The following is a 19,683-nucleotide window of genomic DNA, read 5'->3' on the forward strand; positions in this document are numbered from 1 at the left end:
CATGAAAGAAAGGAATCTATATGTTAAACATGCATGTATATTCATTAAAACATCTTTAACATGTAAACAAAAACAGCAAAATAAATACATATAAATTATATACTCTATATATCAATGTATATGTATATGTATATATATATTAGAGATGCGCGGTTTGCGGGCACAACCGCGGAGTCCGCGGATTATCCGCGGATCGGGCGGATGAAATTAAAAAAAATTTGATTTTATCCGCGGGTCGGGTCGGGTGGTTGAAATAAAAAAAAATTAGATTTTAAATAGATTCAGGCGGGTGGCAGTTAAACCAATTCGGAAATATATATACATAGTTAAATGTTGTTACCCACATACGAAAAACGAGCAGGCACCTGCAGCATATGCCACAACAGAAGAAAAAAAAAAGAGATGGACACTTTTACGGCGCGGAGAAGGGACGCCTCGCCGGGGGTCTGGGACCGAGGCCCCTTCCCCCGAGAGGGCCCCACCGGGAGCCGTAGCTGAGGCGATCCGCGAGAAGGGCCCGACGCACGTCCAGGGTCACCACCGCGCCCACCGCACCGACACCCCGCCTCGTCCGCCTTCGCCGCGGCCGGCGTCACGCGCAGCAGGTAAGCAGCTGACCTGCCCGCCACCCCCGTGGCCGGGGGCTCGTAACAGGGGTCACTCCGCGCGCTCAGCCCGCGCAGCTTACCTGCCCGCCACCCCTGTTGCCGGGGGCGCGTAACAGGGGTCACTCCGCGCGCAGTGCGCTCACGAAAGGGGTGGGGCTCACCCTGGTTGATATAGACAGCAGCTAGGACGGTGGCCATGGAAGTTGGAACCCGCTAAGGAGTGTGTAACAACCCACCTGCCGAATCAACTAGCCCTGAAGATGGATGGCGCTGGAGCGTCGGGCCCATATACCCGGCCGTCGCCGGCAGCGAGACGCGCTTGGAGGTGCGCTCAGCGCGGCTCCCATATGATTGCGCACTGGTGTGCGTCTGGGTCGTGACAGCGTGGCACGCGAATGTCTGTGCTGCATTGGATCAGTCTCCTTTCTTTAACAGGCAAAAGCTTTATAACCTCACTAATGCCTTGCATCGTCTATATTAGATATATAACAACGGGCGGATGCGGTTCTGATCAAATGTTAGATCGGGTGGATTGCGGATGGTTGACGACTTTCTGATGCGGTTGCGGATGAAATAATTGCCTATCCGCGCATCTCTAATATATATATATATATATATATATATATATATATATATATATATATATATATATGTGTGTATATATATATATGTGTGTGTGTGTGTGTGTATGTTACTCATCAGTTACTCAGTACTTGAGTAGTTTTTTCACAACATACTTTTTACTTTTACTCAAGTAAATATTTGGGTGACTACTCCTTACTTTTACTTGAGTAATAAATCTCTAAAGTAACAGTACTCTTACTTGAGTACAATTTCTGGCTACTCTACCCACCTCTGGTTAGCATTTTAACATGTTAAAATTATTTGTTAACTATTTTCAGTTATTCACTAATGCTAACTGTAAAAATGATATTATTAGCACGTTAGCATGCTCGAGTTTTTAGCTAATTTTTTGTTACTTGGTATCTGGTCAACGTGCTAACTGTTAGCATTTCAGTTCGGCTTTGCCTCAACATTCACACACAATTTTGCAGGTATACACCTCAGGGTCAAATATCTTGTTACTTTTTAATGATACTTCTTAGCACGCTAACGATAGTATGCTAGTTTTTTAAAAAGAGTATTTTATAGGCACACACCTCGGTTCTATTTTGATACTTGATGCATGCTAACGTCAACAGGCTAGCATAGTAAACAATTTTAACGTACACACCTCAGTAATTAATTTTGATTCTCTTCGAATAATACATGTTAGCATACTAACGGTAGTATGCTAGCTTTTTTGAAGCTACTTGATGCATGCTACGGTTAGCTGACTAGCATTTTAAACTATTTTTTCAGGTACACACCTCATTAATATATTTTGGTACTTGACCCATGTGCTAGTTAGCATTTTAACATGTTAAAATTATTTGTTAATTATTTTCGGTTATTCACTAATGCTAACTGTAAGAATGCTATTGTTAGCATGTTAGCATGCTAGAGTTTGTAGCTAATTTTTTGTTACTTGCCGCTATCTGGTCAACGTGCTAACTGTTAGCATTTCAGTTCGGCTTTGCCTCAACATTCACACACAATTTTGCAGGTATACACCTCATGGTCGTATTTTATAGGTACACATCTCGGTTCTATTTTGGTACTTGATGCAAGCTAACGTCAACAGGATAGCATATTAAACAATTTTAACGTACACACCTCAGTAATATATTTTGGTACCTGATGTATGTGTTAGTTAGCATTTTAACATGTTAAAATTATTTGTTAATTATTTTGGTTATTCACTAATGCTAACTGTAAGAATGCTATTATTAGCATGTTAACATGCTAGAGTTTTTAGCTAATTTTGCACATTTTTTTGTTCCTTGGCGCTATCTGGTCAACGTGCTAACTGTTAGCAGGTATACACCTCACGGTCAAATATTTTGTTACTTTTTTAATGATACTTCTTAGCACGCTAACGGTAGTATGCTGGCTTTTTAAAAGCATATTTTATAGGTACACACCTCGGTTCTAATTTGGTACTTGATGCATGCTAACGTCAACAGGCTAGCATATTAAACAATTTTAACGTACACACCTCAGTAATATATTTTGGTACCTGATGCATGCGTTAGTTAGCATTTTAGCATGCCAACGTTAGCATGCTAGATGGTTTTTTTTATAGCTAATTTAGCAGGTATGCAACTCAGCGTCAGAAATGTTTGTATTTCACTAATGCTAACTGTAAGCATGCTATTGTTAGCAAAATACTGCTAGAGTTTTCAGCTCATTTTGCTCATATTTTTTGTTACTTGATGCTATCTGGCCAACATGCTAACTGTTAGCATTTCAGTTCAGCTTTCACACAAAACTTTCACAGCAATTACATTTTCGAGTTCTTTGAAAAAAAATCTATACATTTGTGGGGAGGCGTGGCCTGCAGACCGACAGCGAGGCAGGGCACGCCGGGGCCCACTCCAAGATGGCGGCGAGGAGGCGTGGCCGGCGGGCCAGCGGCGAGGCTGGGCGCGCCGGTATCGACGCCGTAAATGATATCAGGTGCGTGAATCGCCGCCATCTTGCAGTGGGCGTGCCCTGCCTCGCTGTCGGTCTGCCGGCCACGCCTCCCCACAACATTGTACTGGTGTTGAAAGTGAAAATGAGTCTGTGGCCCTCAGGGGACAACATATCGGGCACTTCTCTCTTTAAAAGGGACAGGATTGTTTGGAGAGGTGTCTGCTTTAATAGAACATATCAGGACACAAACAACATTTTGGTATAAAAACTCTACAAGCGCTAACAATAAATGTATGCATGTTGTATTACTTTCAACATACATATTTTTATGTGTATATTTGAAATGTACCAGGGTTTTTAAGTGTTTGAAATGAGCGCAGGAACCTCGTCAGGCTTCGTACTTCTTGGCAGCGCGGTGGATCTGTTGGTACAGCGTCATGGAGAAGGCCATCCCCAGGAGCTGTGCAGGACCACAGGTGGTTAAAACGCCGTCACGGCGGCGAGGCGTCAACGTGAGGCGTGCTCACCTGAACGACCAGCACACACATGGCGATGGTTCCCAGCAGGTGCTTGTTGTCATCCAGCCACTCTTCCACCTTCTCGTAGCAGCCCTGACATGATGTTGCATGGTCACACACACGATTCCAGTCATCTTAATAAACTTTGGCCAAATCTTCACTAAATGGGAGTTATGAATAAAGTAATGGGAGAGCTCTGCTGTGTTATGAAGGACTTACAGTACTGTGAAAAAAAAAAACAGTCAAAGACCCTCTACTGTATATCAGAGGTGTCCAAAGTGCGGCCCTAATGCCATTTGCAGCCAGCAGCTAATTTTTTAGGGCCCCATGGAACATTTTAAAAAAATACTGAAAGAAACAAAAAAAGTGTAATAAAAGAGCATACAGGTGAAATGTAAGGAGAAAAAGTTACAATATTGACACTTATAAGACAAAGCTTGTTTTTTCTTTAAAGTTGTCATTGCTCAAAAAAAATAAAAATGAATCAAAATCAATGTTGTTATAAATGATTGACCTATTTAAGGCTTTAATTACTTCACATCAAATATTCCACTTTGAAATATTTTTTTGGGGAAAATGTTGCATGTTTTGTATTTTTGCCATAAAAAACAGGGTTCTTTAATTTAAGAAAAAATGATATATATATATATATATATATATATATATATATATATATATATATATATATATATATACATACATATATATTTATATATTTTTTTTTTATACATATTATATATATATATATATATATATATACATATAGCATTTTTTCTTAAATTAAAACAATTTTAATTTAAGAAAAAATGCTATATATATATATACACATATATATTTATATATATATATATACATATATATATATATATATATATATATATATATATATATATATATATATATATATATATATATAGCATTTTTTCTTAAATTAAAAGTGAAATTTCAAAGTGGAATATTTGATGTGTAATTAAGTAAGTAATTAGAGCCTTAAATAGGTCATTGATTTTGATTGAAAAAATGTTTTTGTTTTAGCAATGACAACTTTAAAGAAAATACAACCTTTGTCTTATTAGTGTCAATATTGTAACTTTTTCTCGTTACATTCCACCTGTATAAATATATATATATATATGTGTGTGTGTGTCCCGATACCAAAATGTATTTTGATACTTTTCTAAATAAAGGGAACCACAATAAAATGGCATTATTAACTTTATTCTAACAAATAATCTTAGGGTACATTAAACATGTTTATTATTGCAATTTAGATAAATAAATAATAAAATAGTAAACATACTAGACAACTTGTCTTTTAGTAGTAAGTAAACAAACAAAGACTCCTAATTAGTCTATGCAGTAACATATTGTGTCATTTATACACCTATTATTTTGTACACAAACATGTTCTATCTACACTTCTGTTAAAATGTAATCACTTATTCTTCTCTTCTTTAATACTTTACATTAGTTTTGGGTGATACCACACATTTGGGTATCAATCCGATACCAAGTAGTTACAGGATCATACATTGGTCATATTCAAAGTCATCATGTGTATTTACTGAGTTTATAAACATAATATACTTTTTTTTTTAAACGGGAAAAAATATATCGATATAATCATAGTAGTATCGACTAGATACCCCCCTGACTTGGTATCATTACAGTGGATGTCAGGTGTAGATCCACCCATGGCGTTTGTTTACATTGTGACGCCGGTGAGCTATTGTATCCTCCAACGGTGTGTAGTGAAGCATGTTTAGCTATTCCTCGTCCTGCAGTGATAATAATACTTGTAAGAAACTTACTTTATTTGTCGCCATGGAGACGAGGATTAGTGATTTAGAAGTAACTAAAACACTGCCAACTGTGGATGAATGTTAGCCGCTAACTAGCTAGCCATGTCTTAAAGCACCTCTTCCTGAGGGTGTTTCAGCATTATAACTTCACTTTTATCTTTACTTTTTACACTAAAATGCGTCCATTCTCCCTTTTCTGTCTACACACTGTCTCTGCTTGTAAGTACTCTGTGTGTGTGCGCTGCCGAACATGCTCCTCTGCTCGTGAAACCAGCAATGACACAACGTGACGAAGACGGGAAGCGGGGGCTGGGGGGACCGGTACTTTTTAGAGGCGGTATAGTACCGAATAGGATTCGTTAGTATCGTGGAACTATACTAGTACAACACTATGGCCTACATTAGGCACCTGACTGGCTGTATACTAACCCGTGTCCAGAAGGCATTGGAAGCGTTGCGGCCACACCCTGCATGGATGATCTGACAGCAGGTGTCAGGGACCACGCTAATCTGCTGGGCTGCGTACCAGTCGTTGTAGCTCATCACGCCACAGCAGTGCCACTGTGAACACACCACAGCTTTATTCTTTGCTCTTTACCTAATAATAATAATAGATTTTATTTGTAAAAAAAAAAAAAAAAGCACTTTACATTGAACCTCTAGTGTATTGGGGAAAAAAAAGATAATACAAATAAATACAATTAAAAACTAGAACAGCTTAATAGCTACAACTAGTATGCATATATCTAAAAAAATTTGTTTTTTTTAATAAAAAAGAAGGGTTTTTAAGCATTTTTTAAAAGCATCCACAGTCTGTGGTGCCCTCAGGTGGTCAGGGAGAGCGTTCCACAGACTGCAAGCGGCGTCCTAACCGAGAACTTTCCACTGGCGATATTGTAACTTAAGTGTCGACTGATACGTTATTAGCAGGATTCATAACTACTTGTAATACTTTGTAGTGTGGCATTTAGAAAGGTTTGATCAAGGGAAATAAGTCATACAGAGAACAATGGTAGGTATGAAAAACACGTATTATTCACGTGTGTGAATTGTGTGTATGAATGGGTGAATGTCATGTATAATGTAAAGTGCTTCGAGTAATGTTTCAGCTTTAGCAAAGTGCTACATACAATAAATACAGACCATTTTTTTAATAACCGTCAGAAATGAACTAAAGCTGTCTTTAAGCTGGAGTGGAGTAGTAATGTTTTATCACTGGCCACAATTAAGTTGAGCTCATGATGCAGACACGTTTGTTACTGGATAATTTGCATGTGTAACTAAAAACTATAATTATTTGATATTTATATACTTTTATGTTGTTCACATGTGAATAATGCCGTATAATAGACTGTATTTATGTTATTCACATGTGAATAATGCTGTATAATAGACTGTATTTATGTTATTCACATGTAAATAATGCCGTATAATAGACTGTATTTATATTATTCACATGTGAATAATGCTGTATAATACTGTATTTATATTATTCACATGTGAACAATGCTGTATAATAGACTGTATTTATGTTTTTCACATGTAAATAATGCTGTATAATAGACTGTATTCATATTATTCACATGTGAATAATGCTGTGCAATAGACCGTATTTATATTATTCACATGTGAATAATGCTTTATAATAGACTGTATTTATACTATTCACATGTGAATAATGCTGTGTAATAGACTGTATTGATATTTTTCACATGTGAATAATGCTGTATAATAGACTGTATTTATATTTTTCACATGTGAATAATGCTGTATAATAGACTGTAATTATGTTTTTCACATGTAAATAATGCTGTATAATAGACTGTATTTATGTTATTCACTTCGGATAAGCGGAAGAAGATGGATGGATGGATGGACATGTAAATAATGCCGTATAATAGACTGTATTTATATTATTCACATGTGAATAATGCTGTATAATAGACTGTATTTATATTATTCACATGTGAATAATGCTGTATAATAGACTGTATTTATATTATTCACATGTGAATAATGCTGTATAATAGACTCTATTTATGTTATTCACATGTGAATAATGCTGTGTAATAGACTGTATTTATATTATTCACATGTAAAAAATACCTAAGTATTTATTGTCTATTGTGAGCGAACTGTGGTGCTGAATTTCCCCCAGGGATCAATAAAGTACTTTCTATTCTATTCTATTATTTTGGCAAATATGTCATGATCGCTCTTGACAGCTTTGACTTGTTTATGTTTTTTTAAGTTAGTGTTTATTTCTGTTTCGGCTCCGTGTTCCTCCTTTGGTTTCGTCGTTGCTGGGAGCGCTGATTGAGCACACCTGCCTCTGAATGGTGATCAGGACACTTGCCTGATCACTAATCAGAGGGCTACGTATGCCAGCTTCACCGTTCTGGAACATTGTTTCATGTTGGTCTGCGATTGCTTCTTTATGCTTAGCTTTCCCTGCTTCCTGTGCACTTCCTTGCTGCACTGGTTTTGTTTTATCCGTGCACTCTCAGCTGCACTCTAGTTTTGTATTTTCTGAACATTAAATGTAGTTTTACAGCACAGAACTACCAGCACTATGCCGCAAAAATGTGGTTTTAGACTGCAACATTGTTTAATTCAGGACACTCATTACATATGTCTAGCTCATGTGCTATTGCGTGCTTATCTGTTGTGTAGCTGCTAGCTCTTTTGTAGCCTATTACCATGTTTACTTTTTGTAAATGACTTAATAATGATAATGGATTAGATTTATATAGCGCTTTTCTATTGACTAGATACTCAAAGTGCAACTTATTTTGGACAATCCCATATTGTTTTTTTACCGATATCAGATTGATATCACTATCAGATCGGGATACTCCTAGTATCTGACTCCTACCTCCTCCTGTATGGTATTCCAGGCTTCCTTCAGCCCGGCGTTGTTGTCCGTGTTATAAAGAACCAGCCCGTCCTTCAGGTCCCGCCTGGCGTTGTCGCTCACCTGCCGGGACACAAGGAGGGACTGAAGTACGCGTTGCGTTCAAGTGCACTCCGCCAAACGAGCTCTCGCTACCTTGTCGGTGTAGACGAAGAAGAGGATGAGGAGGATGAGCTCGGCCAGGAGGATGATCAACAGAACAATGAAGAACTGGAGGAAGAAATTGTAAACATATTTTTAGGACAAAAAGGATGTTTTCCAGTATATGTAGGGTGTGAAAAAATGCAGAATATAAAATTGGTCATTAAAAAAAATGTTTCAATTATTGTGTGGATGCTCCAAAACATTCACACATGGTTTTCTACACCAACATTCATCTTCTCCAGATTTTGGCGCGCTCTACCTTCCACATTTTTCATCCCATTCATACCGTTCCAACTTCAAACTGTTCAGCCTATTCGGGAATGGCGGGCTTTCCCTTGACAAATTCCAAAAATTCCCAGATTTCCAGGTTTTCCGGGACATTTATTTCCATTCAAAATTAATTGGCCATTTTCCAAACTGCCACAATTTTTTTTCAACCTATTCAAACCATTCCACCTTCAACATATTCCACCCATCCTGGACATTCAAAACTATCATTTTTCCAGATTCAAAAAAATTCCCATTTTTTCAAACCCTATTTCCACCCTTTTTTCTGGCGACTACTCCTCCCACATTTTTCAACCGTTCCACCGTCAAATCATTCCTGTTAATCTCTTAAAACAAAGTTGTTTTTTCAACTGGAAAAATTCCTGGTTTTCCCGAAATTCCGTAATAGCATTTCTCAATTAAAAATGTTACTACTTCAACATTTCTTGACCGTTTTGAAAAATTCCAACACCATTTAAGTTTTTTACCAATTTCCCCAAAATACTCTCTTTTCCCGGAATCCCCACATTTTTATGAAATTCTCATTGAAATGAATGGGACATTTTTTTTTTTTTATTCCACAATTCCTAATTTTTTTATTTTATTTAAACCGTTTCAACTTCAAAATATTCAGCCTGTTTAGGAATTGTGTTCTACGGAGACCCTAAAGGGAAATGGGGGAGAATTTTTTTTAAATACATTTTATTTATTTTTTTTTATTTTTTTTTTTAGACATGTATCTCGTGCACACGAGTTACATGTCTAGGAAAAAAAAAAAAAAAATTGTTATTTTTTTAAATACATTTATAAAAAGTTTCTCGTGCGCACGAGATACATGTCTAAAAAAAAATAAAAAAATAAAAATTATAACATTCTCCCCCCCCCCAATGTCCCTTTAGGGGCTCCGTAGTGTTCTCTCCAACAATTATAAAAATATTTCCCGGATTTCCTAAAAATGTCCAGTTTTTAGGGACATTTTCCCCATTCAAAATGCATTGGCCATTTTTCAAACTTCCACCATTTCCACATTTTTCAACCGATTCAAACCATTCCACCTTCAACATATTCCACTCATCCTGGACATTCAAACTATAATTTTTCCAAATTCAAAGAAATTCCAGGAATTCTTACAATTCCCATTTTTTCAAACCCTATTTTCACCCTTTTTTCTGTCGACTACTCCTCCCACATTTTTCAACCCACTTCAACCGTTCCACCGTCAAATCATTCCTCTTAATCTCTTAAAATAAAGTTTTTTTAACTGTAAAAATTCCCGGTTTTCACGAAATTCCAGGAATTCCGTCATACCATTTCTCAATTAAAAATGTTACTACTTCAACATTTCTTAACCGTTTTGAAAAATTCCAACACCATTCAAGTTTTTCACCATTTTCCCCAAAATTCCCTCTTTTCCCAAAATTCCCAAATTTTCATGAAATTCTCATTGAAATGAATGGCACAATTTTTTATACAATTTAAACCGTTTCAACTTCAAAATATTCAGCCTGTTTAGGAATGATGTGCTCTCCAACAATTCTAAAAATATTTCCCGCATTTCCTAAAAAATTCCCAGTTTTTAGGGATGTTTTCCCCATTAAAAATAGATTGGGCACTTTTCAAACTTCCACCATTTCCACATTTTTCAACCGATTCAAACTATTCCACCTTCAACATATTCTCCTCATCCTGGACATTCAAACTATCATTTTTCCAAATTCAAAAAAATTCCAGGAATTCTCACAATTCCCATTTTTTCGAACCCTATTTCCACCCTTTTTTCTGTCGACTACTCCTTCCACATTTTTCAACCCACTTCAACCGTTCCACCGTCAAATCATTCCTCTTAATTCGGACAAAAAACCTTCGGTTTTTTTGTCCGGTTTTCCCAAAATTCCACGAATTCCGTAATAGCATTTCTCAATTAAAAATTTAACTACGTCAACATTTCTTGACCGTTTTGAAAAATTCCAACACCATTCAAGTTTTTTACCATTTTCCCAAAAAATCCCTCTTTTCCCGGAATTCCCACGTTTGAATGAAATTCCCATTGAAATGAATGGGACTTTTTTTTTTATTGCACAATTCCTAATTTTTTTATTTAATTGAAACAGTTTCAACTTCAAAAAAATCCAGCCTGTTTAGGATGTTCTCTCCAACAATTATAAAAATATTTCCCGGATTTCCTAAAAATTCCCAGTTTTTAGGGACATTTCCCCTTTCAAAATGGATTGAGCATTTTTCAAACTTCCACCATTTCCACATTTTTCAACTGATTCAAACCATTCCACCTTCAGCATATTCCACTCATCCTGGACATTCAAACTATAATTTTTCCAAATTCAAAAAGATTCCAGGAATTCTCACAATTCCCATTTTTTCGAACCCTAATTCCACCCTTTTTTCTGTCGACTACTCCTTCCACATTTTTCAACCCACTTCAACCGTTCCACCGTCAAATCATTCCTCTTAATCTCTTAAAACAAATTTGTTTTTTGAACTGGAAAAATTCCCGGTTTTCCCGAAATTCTGTCATACCATTTCTCAATTAAAAATGTTACTACGTCAATATTTCTTGACCGTTTTGAAAAATTCCAACACCATTCAAGTTTTCTACCATTTTCCCAAAAATTCCCTCTTTTCCCAAATTGTTATGAAATTCCCATTGAAATGAATGGCACAATTTTTTTTATATACAAACACCGTTTCCATATGAGTTGGGAAATTGTGTTAGATGTAAATATAAACGGAATACAATGATTTGCAAATCATTTTCAACCCATATTCAGTTGAATATGCTACAAAGACAACATATTTGATGTTCAAACTGATAAACATTTTTTTTTTTGCAAATAATCATTAACTTTAGAATTTGATGCCAGCAACACGTGACAAAGAAGTTGGGAAAGGTGGCAATAAATACTGATAAAGTTGAGAAAATGCTCATCAAACACTTATTTGGAACATCCCACAGGGGAACAGGCTAATTGGGAACAGGTGGGTGCCATGATTGGGTATAAAAACAGCTTCCCAAAAAATGCTCAGTCTTTCACAAGAAAGGATGGGGCGAGGTACACCCCTTTGTCCACAACTGCGTGAGCAAATAGTCACAGTTTAAGAACAACGTTTCTCAAAGTGCAATTGCAAGAAATTTAGGGATTTCAACATCTACGGTCCATAATATCATCAAAAGGTTCAGAGAATCTGGAGAAATCACTCCACGTAAGCGGCATGGCCGGAAACCAACATTGAATGGCCGTGACCTTCGATCCCTCAGACGGCACTGTATCAAAAACCCACATCAATCTCTAAAGGATATCACCACATGGGCTCAGGAACACTTCAGAAAACCACTGTCACTAAATACAGTTGGTCGCTACATCTGTAAGTGCAAGTTAAAACTCTACTATGCAAAGCCAAAGCCATTTATCAACAACACCCAGAAACGCCGCCGGCTTCTCAGGGCCCGAGATCATCTAAGATGGACTCATGCAAAGTGGAAAAGTGTTCTGTGGTCTGACGAGTCCATATTTCAAATTGTTTTTGGAAATATTCGACATCGTGTCATCCGAACCAAAGGGGAAGCGAACCATCCAGACTGTTATCGACGCAAAGTTCAAAAGCCAGCATCTGTGATGGTATGGGGGTGCATTAGTGCCCAAGGCATGGGTAACTTACACATCTGTGAAGGCACCATTAATGCTGAAAGGTACATACCGGTTTTGGAACAACATATGCTGCCATCTAAGCGCCGTCTTTTTCATGGACGCCCCTGCTTATTTCAGCAAGACAATGCCAAGCCACATTCAGCACGTGTTACAACAGCGTGGCTTCGTAAAAAAAAGAGTGCGGGTACTTTCCTGGCCCGCCTGCAGTCCAGACCTGTCTCCCATCGAAAATGTGTGGCGCATTATGAAGCGTAAAATACGACAGCGGAGACCCCGGACTGCTGAACGACTGAAGCTCTACATAAAACAAGAATGGGAAAGAATTCCACTTTCAAAGCTTCAACAATTAGTTTCCTTAGTTCCCAATCGTTTATTGAGTGTTGTTAAAAGAAAAGGTGATGTAACACAGTGGTGAACATGCCCTTTCCCAACTACTTTGGCACGTGTTGCAGCCATGAAATTCTAAGTTAATTATTATTTGCCAAAAGAAAATAAAGTTTATCAGTTTGAACATCAAATATCTTGTCTTTGTAGTGCATTCAATTGAATATGGGTTGAAAATGATTTGCAAATCATTGTATTCCGTTTATATTTACATATAACACAATTTCCCAACTCATATGGAAACGAGGTTTGTAGAATTATAAATCTATATTATATTATTACTTTAATATAATATAAGTTGAAGCCCCTATTATTAATATTATAATACACTATATGTTATACTGATAACTAAAACCTTGCCAAGATGACATTTGATAACTGCAGTGTTGTGATGCATGCTGGGTAATGTGGCAAGACTCACGCTCAGCAGCAGGCACTTGTTCTCCTTGATGGAGCCCAGGCATCCCAAGAAGCCCGTCACCATGACGACGGTGCCCAGGGTGACAACGAGGTTGGCGGCGGACAGCGACGGGAAGGAGGGCGACAGCGTGGCGAAGCTGCCCTGGGACACAGACAACCACACGCCCACGCCCAGCAGGCCGCACCCGCTCAGCTGAAACACACCCACCGCCCGTCACTTCCCGCTGAGGGTGACAATGTTCGATTCCCGGAGAGTGCGGTTCTTACCCAAAAGAGAAGGTTGAAGAGGAAGAGCATGTACTTGACGCAGCAGACGCAGCCGCGAGCCATGGCGGCAATCTTCAGGACCTGCAGGAATGCATGATAACATTAACTAGAACATTCCCTGGGCCTGCTGCTATCTGTGCCCCGGACCATCTTTTGAAGACGTCTGAATCTGTGCGTTTTAGGTGCAACTGTCCAAAATGAGCTACAGAGCTAGCCTGAAATAGTAGCATGTTTACATAAAATTGCTAACATTTAGCATAAGTGCTAACATTAGCATGATAACAGTTAGCATGTTTCACATACCAAGTTATACGACTCTAAGATGTATGGCTGCGGAAATAGAAAAAACCCTGTACAATTAGATGAAAAAGTAAGCAACATTTTGCATAAGTGCTAACATTTGCATGCTAACAGTTACCTAGTGTCACATCTTAAGTGATGCGACTCTGGAGTAAACCGTTGCCAAACTAGCTCAAAAATTTCTCATGCTATTAGTTAACATGTGTATGTAACAAGTGTCACATACCAAGTTATATGACTCAAGGGTAAACGATGGCAAAATTAGCTAAAAAAAACTAGCACTTTAACGTTAGCATGCTAACGTAAACATGCTAACAGTTAGCATGTTTCACATACCACGTTATTTAAGACTGCAAGGTGTATGGCTGCGGAAATAGAAAAAAAACCCTGTACAATTAGATGAAAAAGTTAAGAAAAAGTGAGCTTGCTAGCATGCTATCGTTTGCATGCTAACAGTTACCGAGTGTCACATCTTAAGTGATACGACTCTGGGGTAAACCGTTGCCAAACTAGCTCAAAAATTTCTCATGCTAATGTTAGCATGCTATCAGTTAACATGTGTATGTAACAAGTGTCACATACCAAGTTATATGACTCAAGGGTAAACGGTGGCAAAATTAGCTAAAAAAACTAGTACTTTAACGTTAGCATGCTAACGTAAACATGCTAACAGTTAGCATGTTTCACATACCACATTATTTAAAACTGCAAGGTTTATGGCTGCAGAAATAGAAAAAAAAACTGTACAATTAGATAAAAAAGTTAAGAAAAGGTGAGCTTGCTAGCATGCTATCGTTTGCATGCTAACAGTTACCGAGTGTCACATCTTAAGTGATATGACTCTGGGGTAAACCCTTGCAAAACTAGCTCAAAAAAGTTAGCATGCTAATGTTAGCATGGGATAATAGTTAGTCATATAACTTGGTACGTGACACAAGCTATTATCCCGCTCACGTTAGTGTGCAAGTATGCTAACATTAGCATGCTAACTTTTTGAGCTAGTTTTGCAACGGTTTAGCCCAGAGTCATATCACTTAAGATGTGACACTCGGTAACTGTTAGCATGCAAACGATAGCATGCTAACTTTTTCATCAAATTGTACAGTTTTTTTTTTCTATTTCCGCAGCCATACACATTAGAGTCATATAACTTGGTATATGAAACATGCAAACTGTTATCATGCTAATGTTAACACTTATGCTAAATGTTAGCACTTTTATGTAAGGAATTAGAGAAAGAGGGGGAAAAAAAGTACAATTAGCTACTCTTGAGTAAACGGTTGCAAATTCAGCGCAAAAAGTTATCATGCTAATGTTAGCATGCAATCAGTTAGCACATAACAGGTTATATGACTAAGGTGTACAACTGTGTAATTGGGAAAAAAAACAAAACGTAAATTTAGCTAAAAAGTTATGTTTATGTAAGTATGCTAACATCAACATGCTGGCAGTTAACAAGTGTCACATACCAAGTTATAGGACTCAAGGGTAAACAGTGGCAAAATTAGCTCAAAAAGCTAGCACTTTAATTTTAGCATGCTAACGTAAACATGCTAACAGTTAGCACATTTCACATACCACGTTATTTAAGACTGCAAGGTGTATGACTGCGGAAATAGAAAAACAAACTGTACAATTAGATGAAAAAGTTAGCATGCTAATGTTAGCATGCTTGTACGTTAACGTGAGCGTGATAATAGTTAGCTTGTGTCGCATACCAAGTTATATGACTCTAAGGTGTATGGCTGGGGAATTAGAGAGAGAAAACGCGAAAAGCGCGAAAAGTTTATCACGCTAATGTTAGCATGCTATCAGTTAGCATGTGTCACATACCAGGTTATATGACTAAGGTGTACGGCTGTGTAATTGGAAAAAACAACAACGTAAATGTAGCTAAAAAGTTATGTTTATGTAAGTATGCTAACATCAACATGCTAGCAGTGTCACATACCAAGTTATATGACTCAAGGGTAAACGGTGGCAAAATTAGCTCAAAAAGCTAGCACTTTAATTTTAGCATGCTAACATAAACATGCTAACAGTTAGCATGTTTCACATACCACGTTGTAAGACTGCAAGGTGTATGGCTGTCTATTAGAGAAACGTGCAGAACTATAAAAATAATAATAATAATAGCACTTAGCGCTTTAATGTTAGCATGCTAACGTAAGCATGCTAACAGTTAGCATTTTTCACATACCACGTTATTTAAGACTGCAAGGCGTGTGGCTGTCTATTAGAGAAACGTGCAGAACTATAAAAATAATAGCAATAATAATAGAGCTTAGCGCTTTAACGTTAGCATGCTAACGTAAACATGCTAACAGTTAGCACGTTTCACATACCACGTTATATGACTGCAAGGTGTATGGCTGTCTATTAGAGAAACGTGCAAAACTATAAAAATAATAATAGAGCTTAGCACTTTAACGTTAGCATGCTAACGTAAAAATGCTAACAGCTAGCACGTTTCACATACCACGTTATATGACTGCAAGGTGTGTGGCTGTCTATTAGAGAAACGTGCAGAACTATAAAAATAATAATAATAGAGCTTAGCGCTTTAACATTAGCATGCTAACATAAACATGCTAACAGTTAGCATGTTTCACATACCACGGTATATGACTGCAAGGCGTATGGCTGTCTATTAGAGAAACGTGCAGAACTATAGAAATAATAAAAATAATAGAGCTTAGCACTTTAACATTAGCATGCTAACGTAAAAATGCTAACAGTTAGCACGTTTCACATACCACGTTATTTAAGACTGCAAGGTGTGTGGATGTCTATTAGAGAAACGTGCAGAACTATAAAAATAATAACAATAATAATAGAGCTTAGCACTTTAACGTTAGCATGCTAACGTAAAATGCTAACAGCTAGCACGTTTCACATACCACGTTATATGACTGCAAGGTGTGTGGCTGTCTATTAAAGAAACGTGCAGAACTATAAAAAAATAATAATAGAGCTTAGCGCTTTAACGTTAGCATGCTAACGTAAACATGCTAACAGTTAGCATGTTTCACATACCACGGTATATGACTGCAAGGCGTATGGCTGTCTATTAGAGAAACGTGCAGAACTATAGAAATAATAAAAATAATAATAGAGCTTAGCACTTTAACGTTAGCATGCTAACGTAAAAATGCTAACAGTTAGCACGTTTCACATACCACGTTATTTAAGACTGCAAGGTGTGTGGATGTCTATTAGAGAAACGTGCAGAACTATAGAAATAATAAAAATAATAATAGAGCTTAGCGCTTTAACGTGAGCATGCTAACGTAAACATGCTAACAGTTAGCATATTTCACATACCACGTTATTTAAGACTGCAAGGTGTGTGGCTGTCTATTAAGAGAACTATAAAAATAATAACAATAATAATAAAGTTGGAAGTATGAGCAATAATAAAAATAATTTGAATAGGGATGAAGACAACTTACCAAGTGGAAGACGACGACAAAGCTGAAGTGGACCACCTGGAACACAGAAGCTGCTATTTTGTTTTATGGCGGGCATTGGAGCTTAATGTGACAAAAACTGTACTTTTGCGTCATTAAATTGGTATTTGGAGTTTACTTTACTTGTTTTAAGCGTTTGTTGACAGTAGTTTGAATAAGTTAAGATAGCAGTAAACGTGTTGACATGACTTTGAGCATAAGGGAATTATCAAAACATGACGTCATTAACTTTAGCATAACAAAACCCCGTATTGTGACGTCACTCAACATCAAGCCTGTTTTAAATACGTCGGCGCTTCATGGACAATATAAACAGTCGCCGCTTTACAAAAACTCACCCTCTAGGCTTGTTATAAGTTATAAAATATCCTGAATTAAGTTTTAGGACCCCGTTGGAGCACTTTGTTGAAGGCCATTGTCTGATTTAATGCCATAACAAAAAAATCACGACACGAGAAGAGTAGAAAAAAGGGACTACTTACTCACCGCGCTATGAAGTAAAAGTCATAATTCGGCAAACTGCTTCAATCCCTGGGTCTTTCACATGCTGTGTTTCTGGGAAAAGTTAATTTACAACAGAAACGTCGCGCTCGTAGACGACTGAGAGGCTTGCAAAGTTTCACCGATGGCCGCAGCACGACTACAAGAGGAGGAGGCGGGGGGCGGAGCACATGGCGGAGGAAGATGTGCGCGTGACGACCGGAACCGAGTTGTCTGATCTTTTTTTTTTTTAAAGTTGTTTCAAATCTTCATTTATACGTTTTAAACTACCACAAAACTTGTCAAATCATGCAAATCGGGTGACATGTTTTCATGTCCTCCTGGAAGTGCTCACTTTTGACTTTAGCACGGCTTGTTTTAAATTGGTGGACAAGCTTGATACTGCAGCTTAGGTAAATAAAGAGAATACAATGATTTGCAAATCCTTTTCAACTTATATTCAATTGAATAGACTGCAAAGACAAGATATTTAACGTTCCAACTGGAAAACCTTGTTATTTTTAGCAAATTTTAGCTCACTTGGAATTAGATGCCTGCAACATGTTTCAAAAAAGCTGGCACAAGTGGCAAAAAAGACTGAGAAAGTTGAGGAATGCTTATTTGGAACATCCCACAGGTGAACAGGCTAATTGGGAACAGGTGGGTGCCATGATTGGGTATAAAAGCATCTTCCATGAAATGCTCAGTCATTCACAAACAAGGATGGGGCGAGGGTCACCACTTTGTCAACAAATGCGTGAGCAAATTGTCCAACAGTTTACGAACAACATTTCTCAAGCAGCTATTGCAAGGAATTTAGGGATTTCACCATCTACGCTCTGTAATATCATCAAAAGGTTCAGAAAATCTGGAGAAATCACTGCAGGTAGGCAATGATATTACGCACCTTCAATCCCTCAGGCTGTACTGCATCAAAAAGCGACATCAGTGGGTAAAGGATATCACCACATGGGCTCAGGAACACTTCAGAAAACCACTGTCAGCAACTACAGTTGGTCGCTACATCTGTAAGTGCAAGTTAAAACTCTACCATGCAAAGCCAAAGCCATTTATCAACAACACCCAGAAACGCCGCCGGCTTCGCTGGGCCTGAGCTCATCTAAGATGGACTGATACAAAGTGGAAAAGTGTTCTGACGAGTCCACATTTCAAATTGTTTTTGGAAACTGGACCAAAGAGGAAAAAAAACATCCGGATTGTTATAGGCGCAAAGTGTAAAAGGCAGCATGTGTGATGGTATGGGGGTGTATTAGTGCCCAAGACATGGGTAACTTACACATCTGTGAAGGCACCATTAATGCTGAAAGGTACATACAGGTTTTGGAGCAACATATATTGCCATCCAAGCAACGTTATCATGGACGCCCCTGCTTATTTCAGCAAGACAATGCCAAGCCACGTGTTACAACAGCGTGGCTTCATAGTTAAAGAGTGCGGGTACTAGACTGGCCTGCCTGTAGTCCAGACCTGTCTCCCATTGAAAATGTGTGGTGCATTATGAAGCCTAAAATAGCACAACGGAGACCCCCGGACTGTTGAACAACTTAAGCTGTACATCAAGCAAGAATGGGAAAGAATTCCACTTCAAAAATGTGTCTCCTCAGTTCCCAAAGGTTTACTGAGTGTTGTTAAAAGGAAAGGCCATGTAACACAGTGGTAAAAATGCTCCTGTGACATCTTTTTTTGCAATGTGTTGCTGCCATTAAATTCTAAATTAATGATTATTTGCAAAAAAATAATTAAGTTGTGAGTGTGAACATGAAATATCTTGTCTTTGCAGTCTATTCAATTGAATATAAGTTGAAAAGGATTTGTTGTATTCTCTTTTTATTTACCATTTACACAACGTGACAACGTCACTGCTTTTGGCTTTTGTAATAAAGGCGTCAAGAAAACAACACAGAAT

At 37.7% G+C, this 19,683-nt stretch overlaps 1 protein-coding gene across 7 annotated transcripts; it reads right to left on the reverse strand.

The window, feature by feature from the left end:
• Positions 1–3,328: 3,328 nt before the first annotated feature.
• Positions 3,329–17,943, reverse strand: LOC133621992 (tetraspanin-9). 7 transcript variants are annotated; one of them, XM_061984492.1, is made up of 9 exons: positions 17,763–17,943; positions 17,259–17,294; positions 13,507–13,587; positions 13,241–13,432; positions 8,495–8,569; positions 8,321–8,422; positions 5,875–6,006; positions 3,653–3,736; positions 3,329–3,585 (listed from the first exon to the last, which is right to left on the reverse strand). In XM_061984492.1, exons 3-9 carry the CDS (start codon positions 13,567–13,569, stop codon positions 3,514–3,516), a joined length of 720 nt encoding a protein of 239 aa, XP_061840476.1. In that variant the 5' UTR covers positions 13,570–13,587; positions 17,259–17,294; positions 17,763–17,943; the 3' UTR covers positions 3,329–3,513. The 7 variants fall into 7 exon arrangements, with proteins under 7 accessions (XP_061840476.1, XP_061840475.1, XP_061840479.1 ...); XM_061984491.1 differs by having other exon boundaries at positions 17,259–17,308; XM_061984495.1 differs by having other exon boundaries at positions 17,259–17,311.
• Between the last annotated feature and the right edge of the window lie 1,740 nt (positions 17,944–19,683).

The sequence above is a fragment of the Nerophis lumbriciformis genome, linkage group LG25 (genome assembly GCF_033978685.3).
Source record: "Nerophis lumbriciformis linkage group LG25, RoL_Nlum_v2.1, whole genome shotgun sequence".
NCBI classification, from domain to species: domain Eukaryota; kingdom Metazoa; phylum Chordata; class Actinopteri; order Syngnathiformes; family Syngnathidae; genus Nerophis; species Nerophis lumbriciformis.

Coding starts and splice junctions, on each gene's coding strand:
- LOC133621992 (XM_061984497.1), bottom strand. CDS start 13,569: ATGGCTCGCGGCTGCGTCTGCTGCGTCAAGTACATGCTCTTCCTCTTC. Junction 6,007..8,320: donor GGAATACCATACAGGAGGAG/GTAGGAGTCAGA, acceptor GTGTGTTCACAG/TGGCACTGCTGTGGCGTGAT. Junction 3,586..3,652: donor TGTGTGTGCTGGTCGTTCAG/GTGAGCACGCCT, acceptor GGTCCTGCACAG/CTCCTGGGGATGGCCTTCTC.